At 35.6% G+C, this 25,032-nt stretch overlaps 2 protein-coding genes across 3 annotated transcripts in view; both read left to right on the top strand.

The window, feature by feature from the left end:
- LOC133183256 (neurotensin receptor type 1-like) overlaps positions 1-14,496 on the top strand; it is a 45,508-nt gene extending 31,012 nt beyond the window's left edge. For both annotated transcript variants that reach the window (XM_061318217.1, XM_061318218.1), the window contains exon 3: positions 12,700-14,496. In XM_061318217.1, coding sequence (XP_061174201.1) covers positions 12,725-13,879 — 1,155 coding nt within the window. In that variant the 5' untranslated portion in view covers positions 12,700-12,724 and the 3' untranslated portion in view covers positions 13,880-14,496. The remainder of the gene's footprint in view (positions 1-12,699) is intronic.
- Positions 14,497-16,140: 1,644 nt separating this feature from the next.
- Positions 16,141-25,032, top strand: part of LOC133181535 (deleted in malignant brain tumors 1 protein-like) — a 29,009-nt gene continuing 20,117 nt past the window's right edge. Inside the window, exons 1-2 of the mRNA XM_061316021.1 lie at positions 16,141-16,319; positions 17,956-18,119. Of these exons, the coding sequence (XP_061172005.1) occupies positions 16,141-16,319; positions 17,956-18,119 (343 nt within the window). The remainder of the gene's footprint in view (positions 16,320-17,955; positions 18,120-25,032) is intronic.

The following is a 25,032-nucleotide window of genomic DNA, read 5'->3' as shown; positions in this document are numbered from 1 at the left end:
GATCAACTGAGAGACATAAACAACATATGCAGGTAATAAGGGTAAAATTGAAAATTTCAAAGCCTTATCATATTCCAAAAGACTGATTGGTTACTGCTTAAAATATAAGAGGAGTTTGAGGAAGAAGAAAATGTGACAGACGGACGGAATAGGGTAACAACATTACAAGAAAACTTTACAGGGCCTGGATATCGAATATCTGAAACATAATCCTCCATCGTGTTCATGTTCTTCTTCACCCTATAACTATAGTCCTGCTGGACACGTTATTACTGGTGACGTTAATATAGTTAATAATGAGGACCTTAGATCATTAATTTTAAAAGGTCATAAATATAGGGAACCCCGATCCTTCAACTGGCGTCGAAATTTCTTAAATATTATGGATTCTGTAGAGGATTACGCCAGGCGATGGGCCAGATATGAAAAAGAAGACCTTGACACTTTGTCAGAATGGATTAAATGTATCAGATGTATGTTAGAATCGCGCATTAAAAGATTGAGAACCATATGAGAACCATCTATCCTTCTGTATTCAATAATCCAGAAGTGAAAAAAGAAACAGATTATATGATCAGTACGTACTTGTCCCTGGTGACAACTCAGGTAACAACATTGTCTTTGTTTGTATGGCTCATTATATTAAATGTATTTTAGAGGAACCTGGATTTAATTCTACAAGTGGTAATCCAAATTATACTCATAGTTCCCTTTCTAAAGAAGAAATTCTTCAAAATCATATATGTCAGTTTTGAATATTTTTAATATTGCAAACAACCATAATGAATTTGAATTACCATATCTATATTGGATTCCGAAACTTCAAAAAATCCTTACAAACAAAGATACATAACGGATTCCAGTAAATGTTCTACCAAGCCTCTTTCTTTACTCCTCACTAAGATATTAACAGGAGTGAAGGAGAAAGAGTTCTGTACAACAATATATTCGAGAAGTGATGTAAATCAGATGTGGATACTTAAAAATTCTAAGGAACTTTATGAAAATTTGAAATCACAAAAATTTACCAAAATCATCAGCTTAAAAACTTACGACTTTTGAACTTTATACACAATCATTCCTCACGATAAATTAAGCTGTATGCTTTCGAATATAAGTCAATGATTGAGACAATGTATTTTGTCAAAGAGAATTAATATTCTCTATGTTGCGAGCTTACAGCTATTAGCTCGTCTTATTTTGTTGTAAAAGATGGAATTCTCATGGGTACCAATTGCGCCCCGTTATAAGCAGACCTTTTTTTTATATTCATATGAAACAGAATTTGTCCAAAATCGTATACATGAAAAGAAGAGAACACTTATGGAGGGTAATGGTGTTAAAAAATCCAGACTTGTAAGTTTGTAAATCCAAACTTGTAAGTTTGTAAATCCAAACTTGTAAGTTTGTAAATCCAAACTTTTAATCGTATCAGTTTCATAGTCTACATATGTAAGTAGGTAATTCTGACATCCTAGCATGTAGTTCCGAACATACAACTGTGTTGACTTTGAGTTTATACTATGAATGTGTGTATTTTTGATATTGTAAACTTTGTTTTCCGAAATTTATATTTCCGCGCCCTGAATAAAACACAAAGACAATTGACAAGTCTACAAATGTAAAGTCTACATGATTGTTGATTGTCGTACAATTTATCATTGAGTCAAATACTGACTGACGTTTTTCATACTTATAGTTAGGCCATTATTTACACACTGAATTGTCGACGGATTTTTCCGTTATTTCCCGATCATGACAAAGAGCACACGGCGGGTGTGACCGGTCTGCAGGGGATGCTCACTCCTCCATGGCACCTGATCACACCTCTGATGTTTTGGAGGTCCGTGTTTGCTCTGCTTCTATTTTGTAATGTTTAATGAACTTTTGAGTTTGAATACTGTTCGCTATCTCCATATTTTTCATTTAGAAAGTGCGGGTATAAAAAATGAATTTTATTTAGTATTCGATTGTTTCCTAGTGTACAGTCTCATAAATCCAATATGTAAGTGCAAATTATAGAGATTTTAAATGTCATAAGATTTGATCAAATTCGCTGTGCAAATGCTTCAATATTTTGTGTGACTACCAAGCGCTGATACAACAACATGACAATGCCTCAGAGAACTCCGAATAAGAGTTCTAATCATTTGCAATGGGATCTTGCTCAGTTCTTCACAGAGAGCATTTTCCAATTCCTGTACATTTGTTGGAGGCACATCAGTCGTACACATCGCTGAAGGACATCCCAAGTTTGTTCTACTGGGTTTAAGTGTGGCAAACATGAAGATCATTGCATTTGTTCAATTGTTTCATTAGAAATATATTGTTCAACAACCCGAGCCCTGTTTGGTATTGCGTTATTATCCATGAGATCAAAATCTTGACCAATACTAGTAGCAGCTGTATAAGGACAAACAATGTTGTGAAAAATCTCATCCTGTATATAAGACCAGTTAACGGACCATTCCGAATGAAATACTGTTCCGTAATCTATCGGAACATAATCCACTCCAAACCATGACAGAAAGGGGGTATGCTTAGCAACACAATAGTTATGGTACTGTTAATTCTTTTGGCGCCGCACACAGAGACGACCATCATGGAAGCCCACACAAAACTTGGATTCATCTGTGAACAGAATCGGTCTCGTTATTGCCAATGATCATGGTTATTGCTAACTCAAGACAATCATTGCGAGGTATTACAGTCAAACATGGACGGATATGCTGTCTTGTAAACATGCAAATTTGCTGCAGGTATCCTATTTCTTAACGTCTGAGTGGGTTTTTGCAACCCACGAACATTCCTATACTTCCTATTCAAGATTTCGGCAGACATGAACCGATGCGTTTTGGCAAGAGCAAATTTCACACTGCTGACGGGCTGTCGTACTTTTTGGCCTGTCACTAAAGTCTTTGTTGCAACCCCCCCCCCCTCCTGTGTTCTGGGACCTTTCCCTTTACCTCCTTGATACTCTTTGACTGACGTTTAACTGTCGAACCAGTTGACGTTGAGCATACCCAATTGCAACATGCCTTTGGCACAACCGTTGTGTACATCCATATGTCGCCTCTGCGGTATGTTGTCATTAATTAAGGTCAGCAATTGTCAAATTTCAAAGTCTAAAGTAATTTTTAGCTCACCTGAACTGAAAGTTCGAGTGAGCTTTTCGGATCACCAGTTGTCCGTCGTCCGTCTGTCTGTCCGTCCGTCCGTCTGTAAACTTTTCACATTTCCAACTTCTTCTCAAGAACCACTGAGTCAGTTTTAGCCAAACTTGGTACAAAGCATCCTTTGGTGAGGGGGATTTCAAATTGTTAATATGAAGGAACAAGTCCCCTTCAAAGGGGAGATAATCAAGTAAAGACAAAACTTGGGTGGGGTGATTTAAGAATCTTCTTCTCAAGAACCACTGGGCCAGAAAAGCTGAAAGTTATGTGGAAGCATTCTGGGGTAGTGTAAATTCTAAATTGTTCAAATAATGACTCCCGGGGGTAAGGCTGGGCCACAATAGGGAATCCAAGTTTTACATTGAAATATGTAGTAAAAATCTTTAAAAATCTTCTCAAAAACCACTGGGCCAGAAAAGCTGAAACTTATGTGGAAGCATCCTGGGGTAGTGTAGATTCTAATTGTGTAAATCATGACCCCTGGGGGTAGGACGGGGCCACAATAAGTACTACAGGGGGTGGGGGGATCAGGTAAAAAACACCCAGGCCAAAGTTACTCAGGTGAGCGTTGTGGCCCATGGGCCTCTTATTGAAAATTATAGTCTTACACAAGCTTTCTTTACCTTGACCTTTGCCAACAGTTTCTCATTTTGGGAGGGGGATATTGTAAATGTAAACTCGGTAATCGAACTTGTGCAAATAAAAAGCAGAATGTACGACAGCCACATAAATATTATTCTTAAAACAAAACTCTTGTATAAAAAAAAAATTAAGACTTAATTCCATGATCCTTTGCTTTTTTGTTGAGTATAAATTATTGTTTTATTTTTATTGATCAATTACAGTATTTACATTGATTAATTATCATAACTGAATAAACAAAAGAAACTAACTTCTCTCTGTTTACTCATAAGATCAATGGTACCCTGCTCAGAACCAGAACACTTGATCCATTGGACCAGTTTCAGAATTTTGGAAAGGTCACCCTTCCTTGTTTCTTTTCTTAACCATGCACTTAGTTTGTCAGCTTAATACACAGGAACATAGAAGAAGATTTTCAAAGAATTGAAGCAATTTCACTATACATGTATGACCAATAAAGCCCCACCCTAACAAAATGACCATGACCAAGAGGCCTTAATTCAAAATTTTGGAAGAGGCACACTTGCTTATCATTTCTGTGTATTTAGTTTGTCTCCTAAATATACAGCTGAGAGAAGAAGACTTTAAAGAATATTACTTTACCTATATGATCTACATGTATAAAGCCCAACTCTTACATCAAAACTCCAAATCTAAGGACCATGAATTTCATAGTTTGCTTTTGAGGTATCATTGCTTATTGGAATTCATACAATAAGCAAGCATTTAACGAATAAGTTGATTATACAAGGATATAAAGAATCTCGTTTATACACAATATTTTGCAAATTCTATGGTTGAACCAATGGCTATGATTGCAACTACAATCTCTCGTTAAGTCCATTACTTTTACACTGAATTGTCTACTGAATTCTCCAGTTTCCCAATAATGACAAAGAGCAAACAACGGATTTGAACGGACGACAGGGGATGCTCACTCATTTAAGGTACCTGGTCCCTCCTCTGTTTTCAGAGGTCCTTGTGACTCTGCAAACAATTTTGTATTGTTTGCTTTGACTGTTCGTAATTCTCATATCTTATAAATCCTAAAAGTCTGACTGCTTGATGTCTAGGAGTAAATATGCCTTTTAAAAGTTACATTAAATTTGATAGTTTGAACCCCAAACCTCAGGTTCCAACAAATTTGATGTCGATATCGACAATATAACATCGATATTGCAATGCTATCGATCCTGATCATTACTATGGAATTGGAAATACTGGATAAATATTAAACTTAGTTTTATTTCGACACCGTTGATATCGACAATATCATCGATATCGATACAGATCTGTACAGTTTATTTCCAAATTGAAGAAGAAACATATCTATAGAACGTCGCAAGTATGATGTCGATGTGCATTCATTATTTGGCATAAGTATCTAAATAAATAAGGATGACAAATAAAGGGCAAGGGATTGTTTTTTCCAGAGGTTGGGGTTAAGGTAAGGTTTTGGGTAAGGGTGAACGTTGGTAAAAATATTATGGTTTGCAGAATCATAATTCAATATCGGTACGATTTCGACATTAGGGCAAACTTAATAATCAGAAAGAACGTACTCATAACTGTAGCATAAAGAAATGCATCCACAAGAATGATGTCGAAAATGATTTGATATCCATACGATATCGTCGATATCGACAATATCGAAAGCAAGTACAATCTTCCTAAATTTAAAGTATTTTAACAAAGACATACATACACAATGGCAAGGACAGCAGTTTGAAATACTTGAGCAAACATGAATCGACATCGAAATGATATCGACACTACAGGAGGAACTTCAGAAAATGATAGTATTCAGGTAACATAACATTGAGGGAGGTAACCAACATCCATTGAATAATCATGATTGAATATCAATGCGATATCGTGGATACGTACAGTAAGAAAAGCTTTGTAAATATTGAATATTGTAACATACGAACAAGAAAAAAGAAATATTGTAGCAAATTATGAAAAAATAATCTGTCGATATCGTAACTACATCTTGTCTTGGACATAACTCGGCTCCAAAGAGCCAGGAACATGAAATTCACAACTTTCCTCTCCTTTTATCACACATGCTATATACCAAAATTGATTAAAATATATATAAAGGTCACATAGAAAAAGCTGAATATGTTTAAATATAACATAGGACGGACGACAAATGACAACAAACAAAACATACAGCAATAAGTCATCTGAGTAAATGAACAACCTCATCTCCAAATGTAATGTTAAAATGATGACATGGTTCGGATGAGATAATTGCCTTAAAGACAAGGCGCACTTCCTATGATCCCTTTCCTTTGCCTAGTGTTGGTTTGTTACATTATTCAAAGATGGCGGAGAAAAAAAAACGCTTTCTGCCACAAAAGTACTTTCATGCACACTTCAAAGATAAGGGGGTAATAGACGAATCTTAAATTTTCTTGAAAAATGAACAAGAAAAAAAAGAAAAGTTTCTATCAGAATATTGGCAATGTCCAGTCTTAAAGACCCTCCAAAAACTGAAAAGGAATACTTCCTATGATCCCTTATCCTTCCCTTGTGTTGGTTTGTTATGGTGTTCAAATATTGCGAAAAATAAATACTTCAAAAAGGGATTTCAACCAAAGCACAACTAGGTGGTTCCCATAAAGTCCTAATCTGAGATCGGCAATTGATAGTCCGATACGCCACCTACTATGCCCTACTAACGGTATGATGCATATCCACTTCCAAAAAAAGGCTTCTAATAACTGATCTTTATCCGTGTTTCAATATTCAATGTAAATAAACGACAAAGTTGAACTGGCCCCCATCAGGACCGAGAGAACCCGATAAAATTTTTTAATGATCCTCAACCAGTATTAGTTTCTTCCATGGACCTAAGGTGATTTGAAAATGAAAGTTTGAAATACGCCCCCCCCACCCATGGCACCACTTGGTGGTACCACTACAGCCCCATTCTGATAGCGGGAAATGATAGTCCTAGGGGCCCTCTACCTTGCCCCAGTAATGATTTGAAGCACACATCAAAGATAAGGGGTATAATAGCTGACCTTTAAGCAGAAGTTAAAACACAAAGTGAAAAACAACAAAGTTCAGGTTAGATAACTGGCCCCTTCCTTTCCCAGGGACCCTCTAAAAACAGGCAAGTGATTCTCTCTAAGGTCCTTAACCTTTCACTAGTGTTACTTTGTTCTAGTAGCCAAAGATACTTTCAAAATGAATGCTTGAAATACGTCCCACACCTACGGCACCACTTGGTGGTACCACTACAGCCCCATTCTGATAGCGGGAAATGATAGTCCTAGGGGCCCTCTAACTTGCCCAGTAATGATTTGAAGCACACTTCAAAGATAAGGGGTATAAAAACTGACCTTTAACCTGTATATTAAAAAACAGAGAAAAACAAAGTTCAGGTTAGCTAACTGGCCCCTTCCTTTCCCCGGGACCCTTCAAAAACCTGGCAAGTGGTTCTCTCTAAGGTCCTCAACCTTTCACTAGTGTTACTTTGTTCTAGTAGCCAAAGATGCTTTCAAAATGAATGCTTGAAATACGTCCCTCACCTATGACACCACTTGGTGGTACCACTACAGCCCCATTTTGATAGCGGGAAATGATAGTCCTAGGGGCCCTCTACCTTGCCCCAGTAATGATTTGAAGCACACTTTAAAGATAAGGGGGTATAATAGCTGACCTTTAACCTGTATATTAAAACACAAAGTAAAAAACAACAAAGTTCAGGTTAGCTTACTGACCCTTTTTCTTCCCCAGGACCCTTCAAAAACCTGGCAAGTGGTTCTCCCTAAGGTCCTTAACCTTTCACTAGTGTTACTTTGTTCTAGTAGCCAAAGATGCTTTCAAAATGAATGCTTGAAATACGTCCCTCACCTATGGCACCACTTGGTGGTACCACTACAGCCCCATTCTGATAGCGGGAAATGATAGTCCTAGGGGCCCTCTACCTTGCCCCAGTAATGATTTGAAGCACACTTCAAAGATAAGGGGTATAATAGCTGACCTTTAAGCAGAAGTTAAAACACAAAGTGAAAAACAACAAAGTTCAGGTTAGATAACTGGCCCCTTCCTTTCCCAGGGACCCTCTAAAAACAGGCAAGTGATTCTCTCTAAGGTCCTTAACCTTTCACTAGTGTTACTTTGTTCTAGTAGCCAAAGATGCTTTCAAAATGAATGCTTGAAATACGTCCCCCACCCTTGGCACCACTTGGTGGTACCACTACAGCCCCATTTTGATAGCGGGAAATGATAGTCCTAGGGGCCCTCTACCTTGCCCCAATAATGATTTGAAGCACACTTCAAAGATAAGGGGAATAACATCTGACTTTTAATCCATATATCAATAGACAAAGTGAAATACAACAAAGTTCAGGTTACCTAACTGGCCTTTTCTTTTCTAGTCATTGAAACCTGTCAAAAAGTTGACAAGGGATACTCCCTAAAGCCCTTAACTTTTTTCCAGTTTAGTGTTAGTTTGTTCTAGTGGTCAATGATGGTTGAAAAATGAAAGCTTGAAATATGTTCCCCACCGTTGGCACCACTTGGTGGTGCCACTACAGCCTCATACCAATTGCGGGAAATGATTGTCCTAGAAATCTATCTTGCCACAGTAATGATTTAAAGCACACCACACTTATAAGATAAGAGGTATGATAGCTGCTTGAAATATGTAACCCACCCTTGGCACCACTTGATGGTACCACTTCAGCCTAATTTTCATGGGCGTATATAATAGCCCTGTGGACCCTTTACTTTGTGCCAGTAATTGTTCGAAGCACATTTCAAGGATAATAACTTAAAATAGATTAAATTACCTTCAAACCCTTATCAATGTAAATATTAGGAGTAAGCAAATTTCAGGTTAGCCTTTTGGCACCATCATGTTCCTGAGACCCGTAAAAGAGCTTAAAAGGGATTCTCCCGGAAGTACTTAACCTATTTCCAATGTTGGTTTGTTCTTAAGCGGTCAAAGATGGTGACATTTTCTCTCTCTTTTTTTTTTTTTGTTTGTTTGTTTGTTTTGAAACCGCATAATTTTCCTTATGCAGGTGAGCTTAACTGCCTCCAAGTGTTTGTATTATCAAATAATTAAGTGTAGCATTAATTATCTAATTATTAATTATAAATTGTCGAAAATGAGGCATTAAGCAGTATTGCGTCAGAGTACTCTCAGTCCTTTGATGAATTTCCTTATTGGCTGCTAGCTTCTACGGGCTTAATGGCTGCTGTTATTGGCTGCTAGCTTCAGTCTAGTCTTGCTTGCTTGCTGTTTTATAATAAGCCTTGTATAGTGTACATATTTGATATTGTTATGCCATTATACCCCCTGCAAACGAAGTTTTTTTTCTTTCGGGGGGGGGGGGAGTGTATAGATATCACCTTGTCCGTCTGTCCGTCTAGTCGTCCGTCTAGCTGTCCGTCTGTCTGTCTGTGCAAAACGCGTCCGGTCCATATCTTTCTTACAGAGGAACATTGGAATCTTCTACTTCACAAAAAAGATTGAGCATGACCTGAGGGTGTGTCATGACCTTGACCCAAGGTCATTTGGGCAAGTTAAAAGTCACTGAAAGAAAAGGTTCATAATTCGTATCTTGTTTATATCTTTCTCATGGATAAACTTGGTGAGTTTTCATTTTACACAAAAATTGTTCATAACCTGAGGGTGTGTCATGATGACCTTGACCCAAGGTCATTTGGGCAAGTTCAAGGTCAATTACAGAAAAAGTTCATAATTCCTGTCCGGTCCATATCTTTCTTATGGAGAATAATGTTGGGAGTTTCTACTTCACACAAAGATTGCTTTTGACCTGAGGGTGTGTCATGACCTTGATTCAAGGTCATTTGGGCAAGTTCAAGGTCAATTACAGAAAAAAGTTCATAATTCCTGTCCGGTCCATATCTTTCTTGTGGAGAATGATTTTGGGAGTTTCCACTTTACATAAAGATTGCTTATGACCTGAGGGTGTGTCATGATCTTGACCTATAGTCACTGTAGTAAAAAATGGATAAATAATGCATCCATACTTTCCAATAGAGAAATACTTGAAAGATTGTTATTTATTTTTTCAATGTAATAAAAAACAATGCTATTTTTAGTATTGATGTTTTATTAGGCTGCACCATAGTTTCACTCATTAAAATATATAATGAGCAATTACCGGTAAATTTTCACTCTAAATTGTGAACACCTCTTAGATCCATCAAATTCTAGTATTAGCGAATTGTCACCTTCTCTGAAAAACCAAGTGGGGTTATTTGTCCATTTTGGACAGTTCTAGTTTCAACTTAATCTCACTCGAAAAGTTTTGGCATTATTTTGCTTAACTTTATTATTTTACTTTTTTGTCAGTATTTTTGTTTTATTGTACATACTTGATTCCTTGATGGTGATTCCTAAGAAATCAAAATTTAAGTATAACATATAAGATCATTTAAGAAAACAACAACATGGCATTTGTATAGGAAATGTCGCTTGGTTTCTTTAAGAACTTCGAGGAACACATAACAAAACCCGACTACAAAGCTTATTTTGTAACAAAATGGAAAGCTTAGCAAAACATTAGCTCAGGGAATTGAATGATTTATATTTGTGTTATACGTTACAATAAATACTTTTGGAAGGAAATCACCACTCATTGCAGGGGGCGATCTCATTACAGAAACCTATTACATGGATCTTTAACTAATTTATCCGCATCCATGTCAGAATTTTTTCCGAGGAAAATGCAAACATAGTTTGATTTGTGCACGAAAACTGCATCAGATTTACGAAGACAAAGTCATTCTCTGCATTAAAAATCTTTTGAATCAGAGAATGGAGAAAATAAATCAGAAAGATCACATTTTTCATCGGAAACATATTAAAGAACTTCTTCGCAAGAACCACTGCGCCAGAAAAAAATGTAACTTAAAAGAAAGTTTTCTTATGTAGTGTAGTGTCAAATTTGCTAGGATGGAGCCTTGATAAGGGGTTATTTAACGTAATATATGATTTTTTTTCAACCGCAGCAGGGCCGTTACTGGTCATATTAATATGCAAGCATTCAAATGTATAGTGAAGATTTAATTTGAACCATGGCTTCCGAAGCTGTGGTGGGGTCACAATATGCGGTCAAAGTTTTTTATCTGAAACACGAGAATTTCTTTTAAGATCTTCTTGAGCAAGAGCATTACAATAAATATGAGTACAAGAAATATACCTATGAAGTGTGGATTAAAGCTTATCAAACTCCTGATCCTTGGAATTAGGGGGTGGAGCCACAATAGGGAGTCAAATTTTTAGTTGGAAAGTAGAATATAAATCTCTCATATTCTGCTGAAAACAGCGGGACCACAATTAATCATTTTAATTTGCAAGCATTCCAATGTTGTGTAGATTAACATTTGTTCAAATCCAGATCCCCCAGAGCTAGTATACAGCTGGTACAAGTCTAAGTTTGATATAATAATAGGAAAATACATGTAATCTTTAGCGAAGCACACCCACTATTAGTCATAATACCATGCAAAAATCCATATGAAGCGTGGTTTCAAGTTTGTTTAAAGCATTGTCCATGAGGCTAGGGTGGGGCCATATGATTGTGATGTAACACGGCCATGTCGCAAATTAGGGTACCCACACTTTGTAATGATTTTGTAAAGTAAAGTCAACATATCCTTAAAAAATCTTTAAGCCATTTCAAGCTTGTCACGTATAATTAATGACCCAGGATCTCAAAAGCGATTCATCAATATCGCAGCGATCCTTCAATTCAGCTCCTGTCCGCTGTAAATGGTGTTCTGTTTCGGAGAGCCTTCATACTCCTCTGGGAATCGATCTTGTTGATTGAAATATATAATGAGCCCTTTACCAAAGCTGTAAAATTTATGACCCTAGATTGGTGGACCTATGTTGGTCATATAAATTGAAAATGCGTTATAATTTTGAAAATCTTCTCTAGCAGGCAAATTGTTTGCCTGATCACAATTAACTCTTAGCTTTTTAACAAAATTGTAAAATTCACGGCTTCCTGGCCTATGGTTCAGGCTTCAGGATGGTGCCAAAATTGTCATATATTGAAAATAAATTTAAAATTACATCTTTGTAAATCTTCTTCATCACAAATGGAAATTTATAATTAGCAGGCAATTCGTTTGCGAATATCTAGTAACAAGCTGCATGAATATGATAATGATTATACAAGTATAGAGTCCTTACAAAACTGTAAAATTTCTATCACATGCGGACAGAATTCCATGCAGTTCCAGATGGGGGCTAAAGCGACCATAGCCTGAGAAACTAACGATACTCAGGTGACCAACAAAGCCCACGGGCCTCTTGTTAAAAATTAATTAAAACATTCATATTCAAATTCGCAGATTCAAGTATACAGAAATAATATTCTTATCATGAATTATGAAATATAACAAAGAAACCCTTGATTTGTTGCGACGCCTTTCACTCCTATTAACCAGCAGATATTTGTAGAAGTCTCTTCTGGTTTCTTTGAATTTCTAGGTTCTTGTCTCCAATTTTAAATACAAAAATTTCCTCCTCATAATTATCTTCAGATAAAACATACAGTATACATTTTTTTCTTTTATTCTCTATCTAAAATTTGAATGTCATAAAGTTTTATCCAATTTTAGCAAGGATATATTTTGCAGTGGCGTCTGTTACATTGATGAAGTCCTCTGCTAATGTTGACATTAACAGAGCAATGTGAGATTTATGTAGATAATTTAATTTAGGAGAATGGCGACAGCTTGATTTCAAGTCTGTGTATATAGGTTAATATGGTTTGTCATTCCCATTTTGCTAGAGAATGCATACTATTGATAATTATTGAAGATCAGGATTTTAATCGTTTCACTTGTTATTCCTTTTAACTATGAGCATTCTATCTTACAGTAACCTGTCTGTCCTAATTCAGAATATGGAGAACAATTCGGAAAGTTCCAATCTAACAGATTACCGGTGTGCTATGTCCATGATGTCTAACAGCAGGGGAAAAGCATACATCTGTATCATCTCGGAGTTTGCGCCGATGACCGTTTGGTTCGATCGCTACGTCACTATTTTCTGGTACTGTGTTGGAATTACAGGAAATTCTCTGACTATTAAAATATGGTCCAGACGCGTGAGCAGGACAAATATTTCTGCGCTTTATTTAATTGTGCTCGCTTTTACGGATTTGTTTTATCTTTTTCTGCATGTAATCCAGGAACTTAAATTCGCTTGGGGAGTCCCAAGTATCGACATTGCTGGATGGTGCCAAGTTTACTTTGTGTTTTACATGTTTGCCATGTATATGAGTCCATTTTTAATTCTTGGATTTACAATTGAGCGATTTTTGTCAATTAAAACTCCATTCAAAAGTCAAAGATTTTCTGTTACAAATCGTGGCCCTCTTGAGATAAGTGGTATTACCATGCTTGCCCTCTTGCTGGCCATACCTCAGATATTTTCGTGGGAAGTACAACAGGGCGAATGTCAAGGACCGCATCATGACTTTTACGCCGTTTGGTCCTGGATTTCAGACACCCTCGTTTTCGTTATATTTCCTGTGACGTCACTTGTTCTAAACTCTCTAGTGATGAAAGCGGCTTCTAAGGCCGACAAGAAACGACAAAGTACCTTACCTCTTTGTCGAAGAAAGTCCACACCTGATAAATCTGCCCATCAGACTAAAATAAAACACAGTCCCTCCACCTTAACGTTATTGTGCGTGTCATTTTACAGGATCATAACAGTTATACCGGTGACGATCGCATTCGCTCTTCAGGGGGAATTCAAGCCTGGTAGTTTAAAACTCTCGCTGACTGAAATGAAAAATGACGATGTATGGACCGATCATTTTGTGTGGTACAGGGCGAAGAAAGCCGTAGACGAGATCGGTTTATCGCAGTACAGCTGTAATATCTTCATTTATTTAATCACCGCCACTCACTTTCGGCACGAAATGAAGAGGCTATTTTATTTCGTGCCCTTTATGCGACCTGATGCAGGATTTTCTGACAGTTTTAACAGAACCTCTATAGAACTCAGTTTTCTCAGAAATAAATCAAAGGATAAAACGTATCATTTATAAATTAATAGTTTTCAATTTATTGATTCCATTTTTTAAAGCTCTACTGGCCAAAGAACTTATGCAGTGATAAGATGTCTGTCGTCCGTCCGTCTGTCTGTTTTTCGAAACCTGTTGTTCTCCTGCTTTTTTGGTCTAATTTTAATAAAATTTGGTACACAGGTAGACTATCCTAATATACATAAATCATCTGTATCAGTTTTTAGTTTCCACGAACGGTGTTGTTATGGTTACTAAAAATGGAAATTTCAGGTCTATGAAATTCTTTCAAAACGCTACTCTTCCTAATTTTTTTTTTTATTGCAATAAAACTTGGTACACAAGTAGACTATATTAAGGGACATAATTTTCATTATCGGACAAATAGACTAGTTTCAAGTAAAATTACTATTTTTATCTTCATTCGCTATAGGAACGAGCCAGTGGAGCTACAGTCTCGTCAGAAACTTCTGGTTTAAATAAATGAGTTTTTTAATCGCCTTTTTCATGAGTACACTATGAATATGTTATACACGTAATTCTGTCAAGATTTGTAATACGTTGCCCTTAAGATATGTCTCTGACTTGTTTATTTGACAGAAGTATTCATCTGATTTTTTTTAATTAAAAACGAAATCTTATTTTTATTTCTTATTACTCTCTTGCGCTATAATAAAGAATTGTATCTTGGAGTCTTTTCTACGAATCTTTTGTGTAACCATACAGTGTAAGTCACGAGAAAATTTAACTTTGCTAAATTGTCAAGCTATTCTAATATGGACTTAACAATGGGAGAAACTTCTTTTTTATTAAATCGTAGAGAGAAATAATAAGATTAACTCTCACAAGTTAAATGTAAATATGTGTTGTCTATGTTGTAGACATTGTTAAAATCATTTCGTGAATTAGGCGAGGTAGCCTTATTCTATTAATTTGAAAATAACACAGATTGGGGGGAGAAAGAAAATTGTTTTATGATGATATCTAAGTGTCTCTCTCATTTCCTGGCTAAATATCTAAAATAGCTGCAGTTGCCATGGAATTAAAAATGAGTCATTTATTTCTAAAAATTTGAAATTTTGCAAAACTTTAAGAGAGTATTTGCTATCTGCTTTCAAATCAAATATTACACTCTGGGATCGAGGAGACAGTCTTATTTTTTGGCTTGCAATAGTGTTTCTTACTTTGTTAGTTTTTAGTTTTGGCTTTTTTTTCCCTTTGAGGAACTCGATTCCAATACTCACAAAATAGTATGTGGAACCTTTAATAACAAATTTTTAGAATTTTCTCACACACTCTTTGTAAAAAGGATCGTACCACAGATAAAATTTTATGGGGTCTTTTAGGGGAAAAATTATCTTATCACTAAGGTGGCCTGATATACATTTTAAAATTGCGAACAAACAGGCGCCGAGAGAGGGTGTTGAGACATCGATTCTTACGATTTTTGAGTGACTAATTTTACAATTTCCTATGAGTTACAATTCTTGGTTGAGACTCAATAATTTAAGATTTCATACTAAATTTGACAATTCTTGAGTAGAAAACATTCATATTTACATTAAAAAATCAGTTGACTTTCTTATAAACTTTTAGCCAAAATATGTTCAATATGATTTAAGCATTGATAAAAGAGGGGGAAAATCCTACTCTGAGAAAGAAAGAAAGAGGGGAAATTTGGCTCTATTGTGAGATTTCTCCTCGGGGAGAAATCTTATCCTACTTTGGAGTACAGATTCCCGGGGGGGGGGGGGGGGGAAGCTGGCTACGGGGGAAATCCTACTCTTCAACACCGGTAGTTTGTACGATCTTATGTCAACCAGTAGGTATAATTAAAATTTCTTTCTTTGAGTCTCTGGGGTGACAATGATTCTATTTTATCTGATAACTACACATTCAACATTGTCATATCTTTGTTTTCATGACCGTGTTTATTTCTTATCATTATTAAAATGAGTTGGAAACGTTTAATTCCAAGGATAGCTTGGGTAAGTTATACGAGTGTGTTATTTACTACGCTTGTTTTGTGTGAAGTATGTGGTTATGGCATAAATTACAAATGAAAACCATTTAACAAATTCAGTATTCTGTACTTTTTATTCGCCGTATAGGGAGTGCTTGCAGTACTGCAGTTCTTGAACCTAGTGCATGGTAAGACCAATTTTAAATTTTGATGAAAAATATTCGTGGAAAATATTCGATGGGAATTTCAAGCAAAAGTATGGTTCCTCTCCCCACTAGGTGGGGTGTTTCAAATCACATATAAAACATCCTTCCTGTCTTTTATGACGACAAAACAATTATTACCAATAGGAACTTCTACATCCATTCGATTGGTGAATGGAGTAAGACCAAACGAGGGTCGGGTGGAGGTTTACCACGGTGGGTGGGGTACAGTGTGTGACGACAATTTTGGGCCAGAAGATGCAGTTGTTGTCTGTCGAATGCTGCGATACAAAAATGTGTAAGTCTGTATATTTTTCCCCATTTTCCTTAAGGAGGTTGCATCCTGCTTTCAAAAGTCTTACGAATTTAGAATTTTTTATCACGTATATTTTAGGTATCTACACACAAAGCTATAGCTAAGTTAAAATTCAAAACAAAAAATGGGGATCAATACACTTATGGTGCATTTATTATGACCTTTTTGCACTGTACATGTAATTGCGTCTTACACAAAATCACTTTTTCGAAGTTTTTCCTCCAATATTTTTATCCAAATAAATTACGGGACCAAATACAATCTTAATATATCTTAAAAAGACACATTAAAAATTGTACATGTGCCAAAAATAAAATTAGATTACATGTACTTGGCATAATTTCGTTAATCATTTGACCTTTCTGCACCCAAAGAATGTCATTTCATTTAACAAGTATGGTGTCCCGTTAGAGCCATTTGCAAAAGTGTAACAGCGTGTAAGTAACAACGCTGGTGCGTTGTTACATTTTTTGCACAGTTTTGATCCGGGTGGAAAACTGACCCGGGTGGTCTTTTTTCAACGTTGAATATTGAGATCATCAGCGTTGAATTTAGACCCTAGCCTGTTGAAAATTGAGCTGGACTGTTGAATTTTGGTCAATATTCTACGTTACACCGGCGCATTGTTTCTAACGCACAGCTACACTTCTGCAAATGACACTATCGAAACACAATAAACAAGCAATAAAATTATTGTTAAGTCTTAATTTTTTTCTCAATTAAAGCAGAATCTTTAAAATTATCATATATTCAGAAAAGTTGGGGTCAATTACCGGTATTCGACATTACTAAAAAGCGTTAATTTTTAGATGAAATTGGGGCTTTTTTGGACTTTCACGATATCTTTGCTGTATTTGTCACAATATGATGATAGAATTAACAAAAGTTTATTTGATATATATTTTGGGACCAGCATAAAACATTTCATTGCACAAAATAACTCAATGTGCAGACTGCATAGAAAAATACGAATCCGATTTGAAAAAAATTATTATTTTCTTCTTTAAAAAACTTCCACCAAAGCTATAGTTCCTTGCTTAATGCTTTTTGTATGGAATTTATTCATGGGTCCTTTAATTGAATACAGTTTAATTGGCATTGTAGAATCCAAATTTATAGCAAGAACTAAAATATGATGCAGAATTTTAGAAATAGGGGTCCAAATAATAATCTGCTCAAAAGCTCATGATCAAACCCCCTTAAATCATTTTCTTGAGCCAATGATATTGTTTTATACTATGGAATGTTAATCATATACATTTTGTTAACAAATGACTTCATTGTTGAGAACACTTTTTCCAGATATTAAGGCCTTTTAAATTATCGTATACATGTATTTCTTTCCATATATATATTTCTCCATTAAACGTACATGTAAATAAATCTCAACAATGTTATCTGTATAAATACTGTGGTATCATCAATTTTCATGGTAACAAAAATTTCTTTTTTGGGAGAGAAAGAGAGAGAGAGAGAAGTTAGACATGAAAATGTGTGGACAGTTAATTCCTCCTATTCTATTATTATTAAAATTTTTACTTTATTGATTGGCTCAATCACAAAAACGAAAACTGGTGTACAATGGGAAACAACCCAAAACTTATACTGTTTTGGACAGCTATGCCAAAGCATACGGAAGTGCTCAATTTGGACCAGGAACAGGGAATATTCTCATGGATGACGTTATTTGTAAAGGCAATGAGACGGATATATCAGCCTGTAGATTTCAGGGATGGGGGCAGAATAACTGTAATGCGAACGAGGACGTCGGCGTTTCTTGTGGTAAGTTTGACGGAAGATGAATCAGAATAATCTTGCAAATAACGTGCATTGTCCGTTTGTTGTTATTTTAGGAAGTAAAATTGTAAAAAGAATATCTTATTGATGTATTTCACAGACTTTAATTAAGCATTACAACTCTGTAATTATGTCACCCCGAACGAATCCGGGGGGAGGGGGGGATATTGCTATTGTACGCCTAAAAACGTTGTCCACGGACTCTCTCGCAGATGGCTGGGAAAATCTTACTGAAACTTTTCATAAAAGATGATGATCAGCTGTAGTTGTGCAGTGAACATTTTCAGTTTCAACATGGCTACCATTGCCATGGAAATGTACGAAAAGTGAAGAATTTTGTGTTCTCGCTGATCCCTTGGACAATCGTAATATAACTTCATAGATATGATAATTGATAATCAGTAATTGTTCAGATATTTTTTAAAAACTTCAATTCGCCCATCGTTGCCATGGAAACAGAAGAAAAGTAAAAATTGGCAACGAACTGCTAAGGCAATTATTTTGAAATTTTGAAGGATTGTTCCTTACATTCTGTCAAAGCTATTTCCATACAAGTTTAGCTTTTAAAAATAGCTTAGAGAGTCAGCCAGTGGATTTTTCTTTTTTCCTGATAATGTTTAAAAGCATTAGGAAACCGAAATTTTGTATAAAGAAAATTGATTTCAGCATTATCTTTAGCCGATTTGGCCAGTTGATCCAGTTTTTCAGCATGGGAGCGGAGAGTTTGGGGTTAAAACGACCCCATGCATGCAGGTCTCGCATTATTTTGTGAATTAAATACAAAAACGAAAAGTTTATTTATTTATGTTCAAATTCACATAGATAATTCCATTAAAAGTCAGTAGCCGCTCACATCAGGCTGATCTTGGATATTATGAGAGGGGGGGGGGTTCGCCACAAAGACGTTTAGGCAGCTTTCAAACCCCCTACACTAACCTCGCACCCAATTTACACTACTTCTGCTTTAATACGCAACATTCTATAGCCAGTTTTACAATTAATTTTCTATTTAATTTTTTTGACAACTTTCGTTGATTTTAAGACTGAATCCCCTGGACCACCACCCCTCTGGATCTACCCTCTAATCTTGTCAAAGACGTTTACTCAAACTTTATTATTACATTATTATTTAGGGAAAAAGAGCGTTGAAGTATTCACGTCGGCATTTTCTTCCAGAAGGAGCTTTTCAAACTTCGCTAACGGGTGTTAGTGAAACTTGCAAAGTGCTCTCTGGTAGAGATTGTCTAGGTCAACTGCTCCCAGACAAAGGAGGAAACACCGTTATCCTGAACAGCCATACTGAACCCCCTAATTAAGATTATAAATAAATGACAATTGCAAAATAATCATTTAACTTTTAGAATATAAAAAATTAATATTTACTGAACAACACAGGCATCATACATGTAACATCATGAACATGTAAGCTTCGTTAGAGCCTGTACTTTGCGGTTTTTTTTTATATTTTAGTATGTCGACTTTTTTTTTTTTACCTAACTAAATTTTTTCTTGACATTTGAAATAATGTAGAAAATGAAAATAGAATAAAACACTTTTACAAATTTATTACCAATCTTTTCATGATTACAAGCCAACCTGAATTTCCACAGCCTAATAGTCTAATCTAATGATAGACAGATGAACAAATAAGGATTCAAATATAAAACAAGATGTGTTTGTGAAACACTGATGCCCCCGTATGACAGGTTTTGGCGAAGGTTTAAGTTTCTCAAATGCAAATCAAACTGCAAGGTCAGTGGATGAAAAATGTTGTTACCAAAGAAAGGTCTTGTTCTCATTGAATATATCTGTGAAATATGAAAGCCCAAGCAAAAACCATTTAAAAGTTATATAACATTTTTGAAGAAGTTTTCCCATTATATCACAAATATGATATTTTTATCCATATGCCCTGAAAAACTGCTGAATCACGCCGGATATAGTTATATTACACCGGAAACAGTTATGTTGCCCTCCTGAACACCGTTATATTCCCTCGCGTGTAATCATTCTGCATATTAATTAAATCGGGTTCGAAATTCACAGAGGCAGTTGCTAAGCAAACGTAAACAGTTCCGCGAAAATGAAAATGTCTGGAAAACGTCTACGTTTTTTTTTTTTTTTGTTCATTTAAATTCAGGGGAACTAGATAGTTTGATTGAGGAGAAAAATTCCGTAAATACAACAAAAGTTATAAGCACAAGTGTCAGCGTGCTGAAAACATTCTGCAATGAAACAAGACGGAATATTTCGGAATTATTTATAGAGGAAGAGAAATCAGCCTTCATAACTTTCAGCTGTCCCCCGTTATCATTTTAACAACAATAGTGTTAATGTTCCTTAGCATTATTATCGAAACAATTGGTACCCACCAATCAACTATTTAAAAAACAATTTGCATGTTTTTTCCAGATATTTACACAGGTCCATAGTCTTCAATACATATGTCCGATTTTGGTTTTTTAAAAATGTTATATACCATATATTACATGATTTCTCGGGCAACAATACCAGAATATTTGCCCCTCGGTAACAGGAAAGCCCTGGAGTTTTATGTCGCCCGATGCCGAAGGCATCGGGCGACATAACACTCCAGGGCTTTCCTGTCACCTCGGGGGCAAATATTCTGGTATGTTGCCCTCGAAGCCATGTAATATATGTATAATGTTCAAGGTTAATAAAGTTTTTAAATGTGGGTCAAACACCAAGGTCAAAGGGTCAAATTAAAGGTACCAATGGAAAGGTCTTATCACAATAAATACATAAGTGAAATATTAAAGCCTTAGCACCAACTGTTCAAAAGTTATGGTCAATGTTTTTTTCAAAAGTAGGTCAAACTCCAAGGTCAAGGTCAAAAGGTCAAAATTGTTAGTATCCAAAGAAAGGTCTCGTCACATGGAATACACCTGTGAAACTTGAAGGCCCTAGTACTAACTGTTCAAATGTTATGGGCAAAGTTAAAGTTTTTGCGGACGAACAGATAAACAGACAGACAGACGGACAGGGCAAAAACTATATACCCTCGAATCTTCGATTACGGGGGCATAAAAAAAGAATGTAGCAGGCGAAGCCAGCTGTGTTTCTCCCGATCTATCCATTGCATGCTTTACAATTTGGTAATTAACATCGGGATCGAAATGCTTTAAATGAAAACGAAAGTAATACCAAAGCTTCAAAATCTGAAATAATCAAATATTTATGCAGGATACACATGTAAAATACATTTAAGATACTTTCGAAAGTGTTTCAACTGACGCGCCAAACACTGAGTAAAATGAATTTATACAATTTTATGCTTCGTTGCGTAGAACACATGTTTTATGAATAGACGCGAACCAGTTATAAGGGGATGAAGGACACATGGTCACATGACTCTGTTTAACTACGTCATAGTCTCCGTTTATATAAGTGCAAAACGTGTAAAGCATCAGTTCTTGTATATTTTTTTGACAATTTTTTAACTTTAATTACCATCTTATAGAAAAAAAAATAAAAGTTTTAACATTCTTGTAAATATTAACAAATTATGAAAAAGATTGATCCACTCCTCTGTTTCCCTAAACTGCGCGTCCAATAAGTCGGTGACGTCATACACGATCTGTTAGTACAGCAAGATCATACTCGGTGAACAGAGGGGCGGTATTATTATGTAAAATCAGGTCATAATCAGTATATGATGAAATATTTTGAGAAACGGGGAACACAAAAATTATTTTTGCATGGCTGATGATGGAAATCTTATGTAGGTATATCTTATTTCGCTTATTTAGCTTACGTGTGACGTCATAGTTGGTTTTTCCCGTACTCGAGAAATGTAACATGACACGTTTTTGTCACGCTTATGCCCTCTTTAACGATGTCCTGTGAAATAATAAGGTCAGCTTCATCGTTCGAAACTTTTACTAACAGTTAATCAATAATTTGAAGGATTTGCATTTCAACGTAAATTAAAAAATATTGAATGATAGAATTTTTGGTAAATTACGTTTTTTATTGTTTAAGTTGTCTTAAAAAGTGCGTAATTTTCCCTATCCAGATGCATATGCAGTGTAATAGACAAAACTTGCTTTTTCGAATTTTAAATCCTAGGTATACTCTGAAATATTTTAAAAGATACATGTCCACTTTGAAATTTTTATGTATGCTTAAAATTATGGACAGAGTAATGCGCCCGGAAACATGGAGAATTAAAACTCCACTTAGATACTGTAGGGCATAGTATTTGTCAATCAATATCAATATCTCCAAAATAAGGTTAGAAACCTAATGATATAACTGCTTTAAGATATGTGGGACATACTTAATTAGAAATATACAAAATATGGGGGAAAAAAATTGAATGACAAGTATTTTTTCAGCTCAAGGTCCTTCTCCTCCTTCATTTACAGCGAACCAGATTATAAAACTGTTGAAAATGCAAACTACAAAAAACCTCAATATAGGTGGTTTTTCCAAAGAAATCAGCACCAAACGCCTTACAGTTTTAATCTGTATTTACATTTTATTGGTAAATGGTGTTAAAATAGGGATTTCGTTGTTTAATCAATATTTATTTTACTGAAACGAAATCAACAGGAGTGACTTACTCTACGTCAACCTCCCAGAATCGCTTGCGTAGGTTAACCAATGTCAGGGTACCAGTCTATCTCCCAGAATTCCAGGGAGTTATCGTAAGATAACTAGTCAGCCCGTGGGCTGACTAATAAAAAAATTGGAAGAATCTTTTGCAAACAGTTGCCTTAGGATTGAAAGAAATAGAAAAATCTAGATATACATGTACGCACAAATGTTCTTCGAGGTGGTTTGGACAATTGTGATGAAAACTTAGAGAAATTATGATTAGATACTCTTTTTGTTCAATCAGCATTCAAAAAATTCTAAATGCCTACAATTGCCAGGGAAAGAGGAAAAAGATGACTTTTTTTAAATTTTTCATTTTCTCAGTAACTACCCAAGCAAACTTTTCAAAACTTTAGTTTAATCCTGTCAATGTTTCATAGTGGTATCTGCATAAAATGGAATTGATGGTCACCGGATGGAAGTCAGGACGACTTATTGTTTTTGATTCACCTCACCTTTGTCCTGGGGCCCGTTTCATCAAAAGTCGTAAATTTAAGACCTAACTTGGGTGTACTTCCGGGGCTTACGCCAAAATTTAGTCGGGCGTAATTTGCGTTTCACGAAGTAGCGTAAGACTAGTCGTAAACAATACGCTTAGTCTCAGGACTAAGTCCTTGACAACGCTGCATTGCACATGCGCAAAAATACATAAACATACGTATTGTGTATAATGCAACATACAGTGTTGTTCTACATACATTGTACACGATACGGTCACATACATAAACTTAAATGAAAAATTAAAGGAATTTTAGAGACCTTGTTGAAAACACCTGACTAAACTCCAAAATTAAAGGTCTAAGAAAAAAATAAATGTTCTTGTAAATGTATTTATTTTGGAATATTTACCCCCCTCCCCTCCCCCCCCCTCCCCACCCCCTCGATTTTGGTGCAGAGAGAGAGAGAGAGAGAGAGAATCCGTTACAATTGTATATACTTGTAAATGTATGTAACTGGGCATATGGTGGATTAGTCTACTAAATTATTAAGTATCGATAAAATAATACAAAATATACATCATCATGACAAAATAAAGACTTTTCTTTATCTTTTCTTCTATGACATTACCTTGTACGCCATTCCATTTGTTCCTAAAAATTGTAGTATTTATTTTTCTAAAATGCGGATTCTTTTTATTTTACCCGATAAAGAAAGGCAAGTACCATCGATATTCATTTTGAAATTTTCAGAAATTTATCATTCATTGTTTAAACATTCATATATTGTCATACATGGGCGTAATAATTGTAAAATTACAGTCATTTCCGAGTCAAGTTTCTGATTCTCAGAATCTTTCGAGTGACTAAATTTCTTGCCCCCAGTCCCTTGTCCCTAAAATGAAATCCTCTTTAATTTGTATTCAATATCAGAAAAAAAAATGAAAATGACTTTAAGTATATTTACGTAATCAACTGGAATCTTTTTCGTCTTTTGAACGTTAACAACTTATTGTGTGTGTATGTGGGGGAGGGGGATGTTCCTTCCCTTCAATTCCTGAACTTCATAAATATGTTCTTCCTACCAAGGTACTAAGTAAACTTAACTCTTTAACAGGGGTCCAAGGTCACTTCATTTCTCACTTATTTTACTCTAGATTTGTACGAGGGAAATTATTGAGACATTGTGTGTATTCTTTCTAATGAACGTCTTTAGGTGAAAATTTGCATATACGTGTGACAAAATCTAAAATTTAATAAAAGCAAAAAATATTTTACAAATATTTTATTTCTTCTTTTCAATTGTATATTAATGTGTCAATGGTATGGGCACCCTTATAAGGCAATCTTTTATGAAGAAATTTATTTAAGTAACTTATGTAAATACCTCCCCGAGTGGGTGTAACCCCCCCCCCCCCCATCTTCATAGTTTGTGAATTAAATTAAATTAAATTATGCATCATTTGTATTAAAAAGACTTTTCAGAACCGTTATTCTTCTTAAAGAATGGCTAAATCGTTTTCAAATCAGTAAAGTCGCTTTATTTTATGTTTACGCTCGAACTTACGCCTACCCATGGCCATGAGTAGACGTAAAATTGTGGCCTAACTTTAGTCCGGTGTAAAGATACGCTATTTAATGAAACGCAAATCTTTGTGCTAGTCCCGACTTTACGTCGGCGTAGCGCTACGTCTGGGCGTACGACCTTTGATGAAACGGGCCCCTGGACATCTATTCACAAAAAATCGTAAGTTTACGACTACGGCTTGAACTTACGATAATCCTAAGATCTGAGTTACGAACTATTCATGAAAGTGGTCGTAAGATCGACACATTGTCGT

This window comes from Saccostrea echinata, unplaced genomic scaffold (genome assembly GCF_033153115.1).
Source record: "Saccostrea echinata isolate AGI-Se365-2 ecotype Australia unplaced genomic scaffold, CSIRO_AGI_Sech_v1 ptg000009l, whole genome shotgun sequence".
NCBI lineage: Eukaryota > Metazoa > Mollusca > Bivalvia > Ostreida > Ostreidae > Saccostrea > Saccostrea echinata.
Note: the sequence above shows the minus strand (reverse complement) of the source record. Positions and strands in the feature narration are given on the sequence as shown.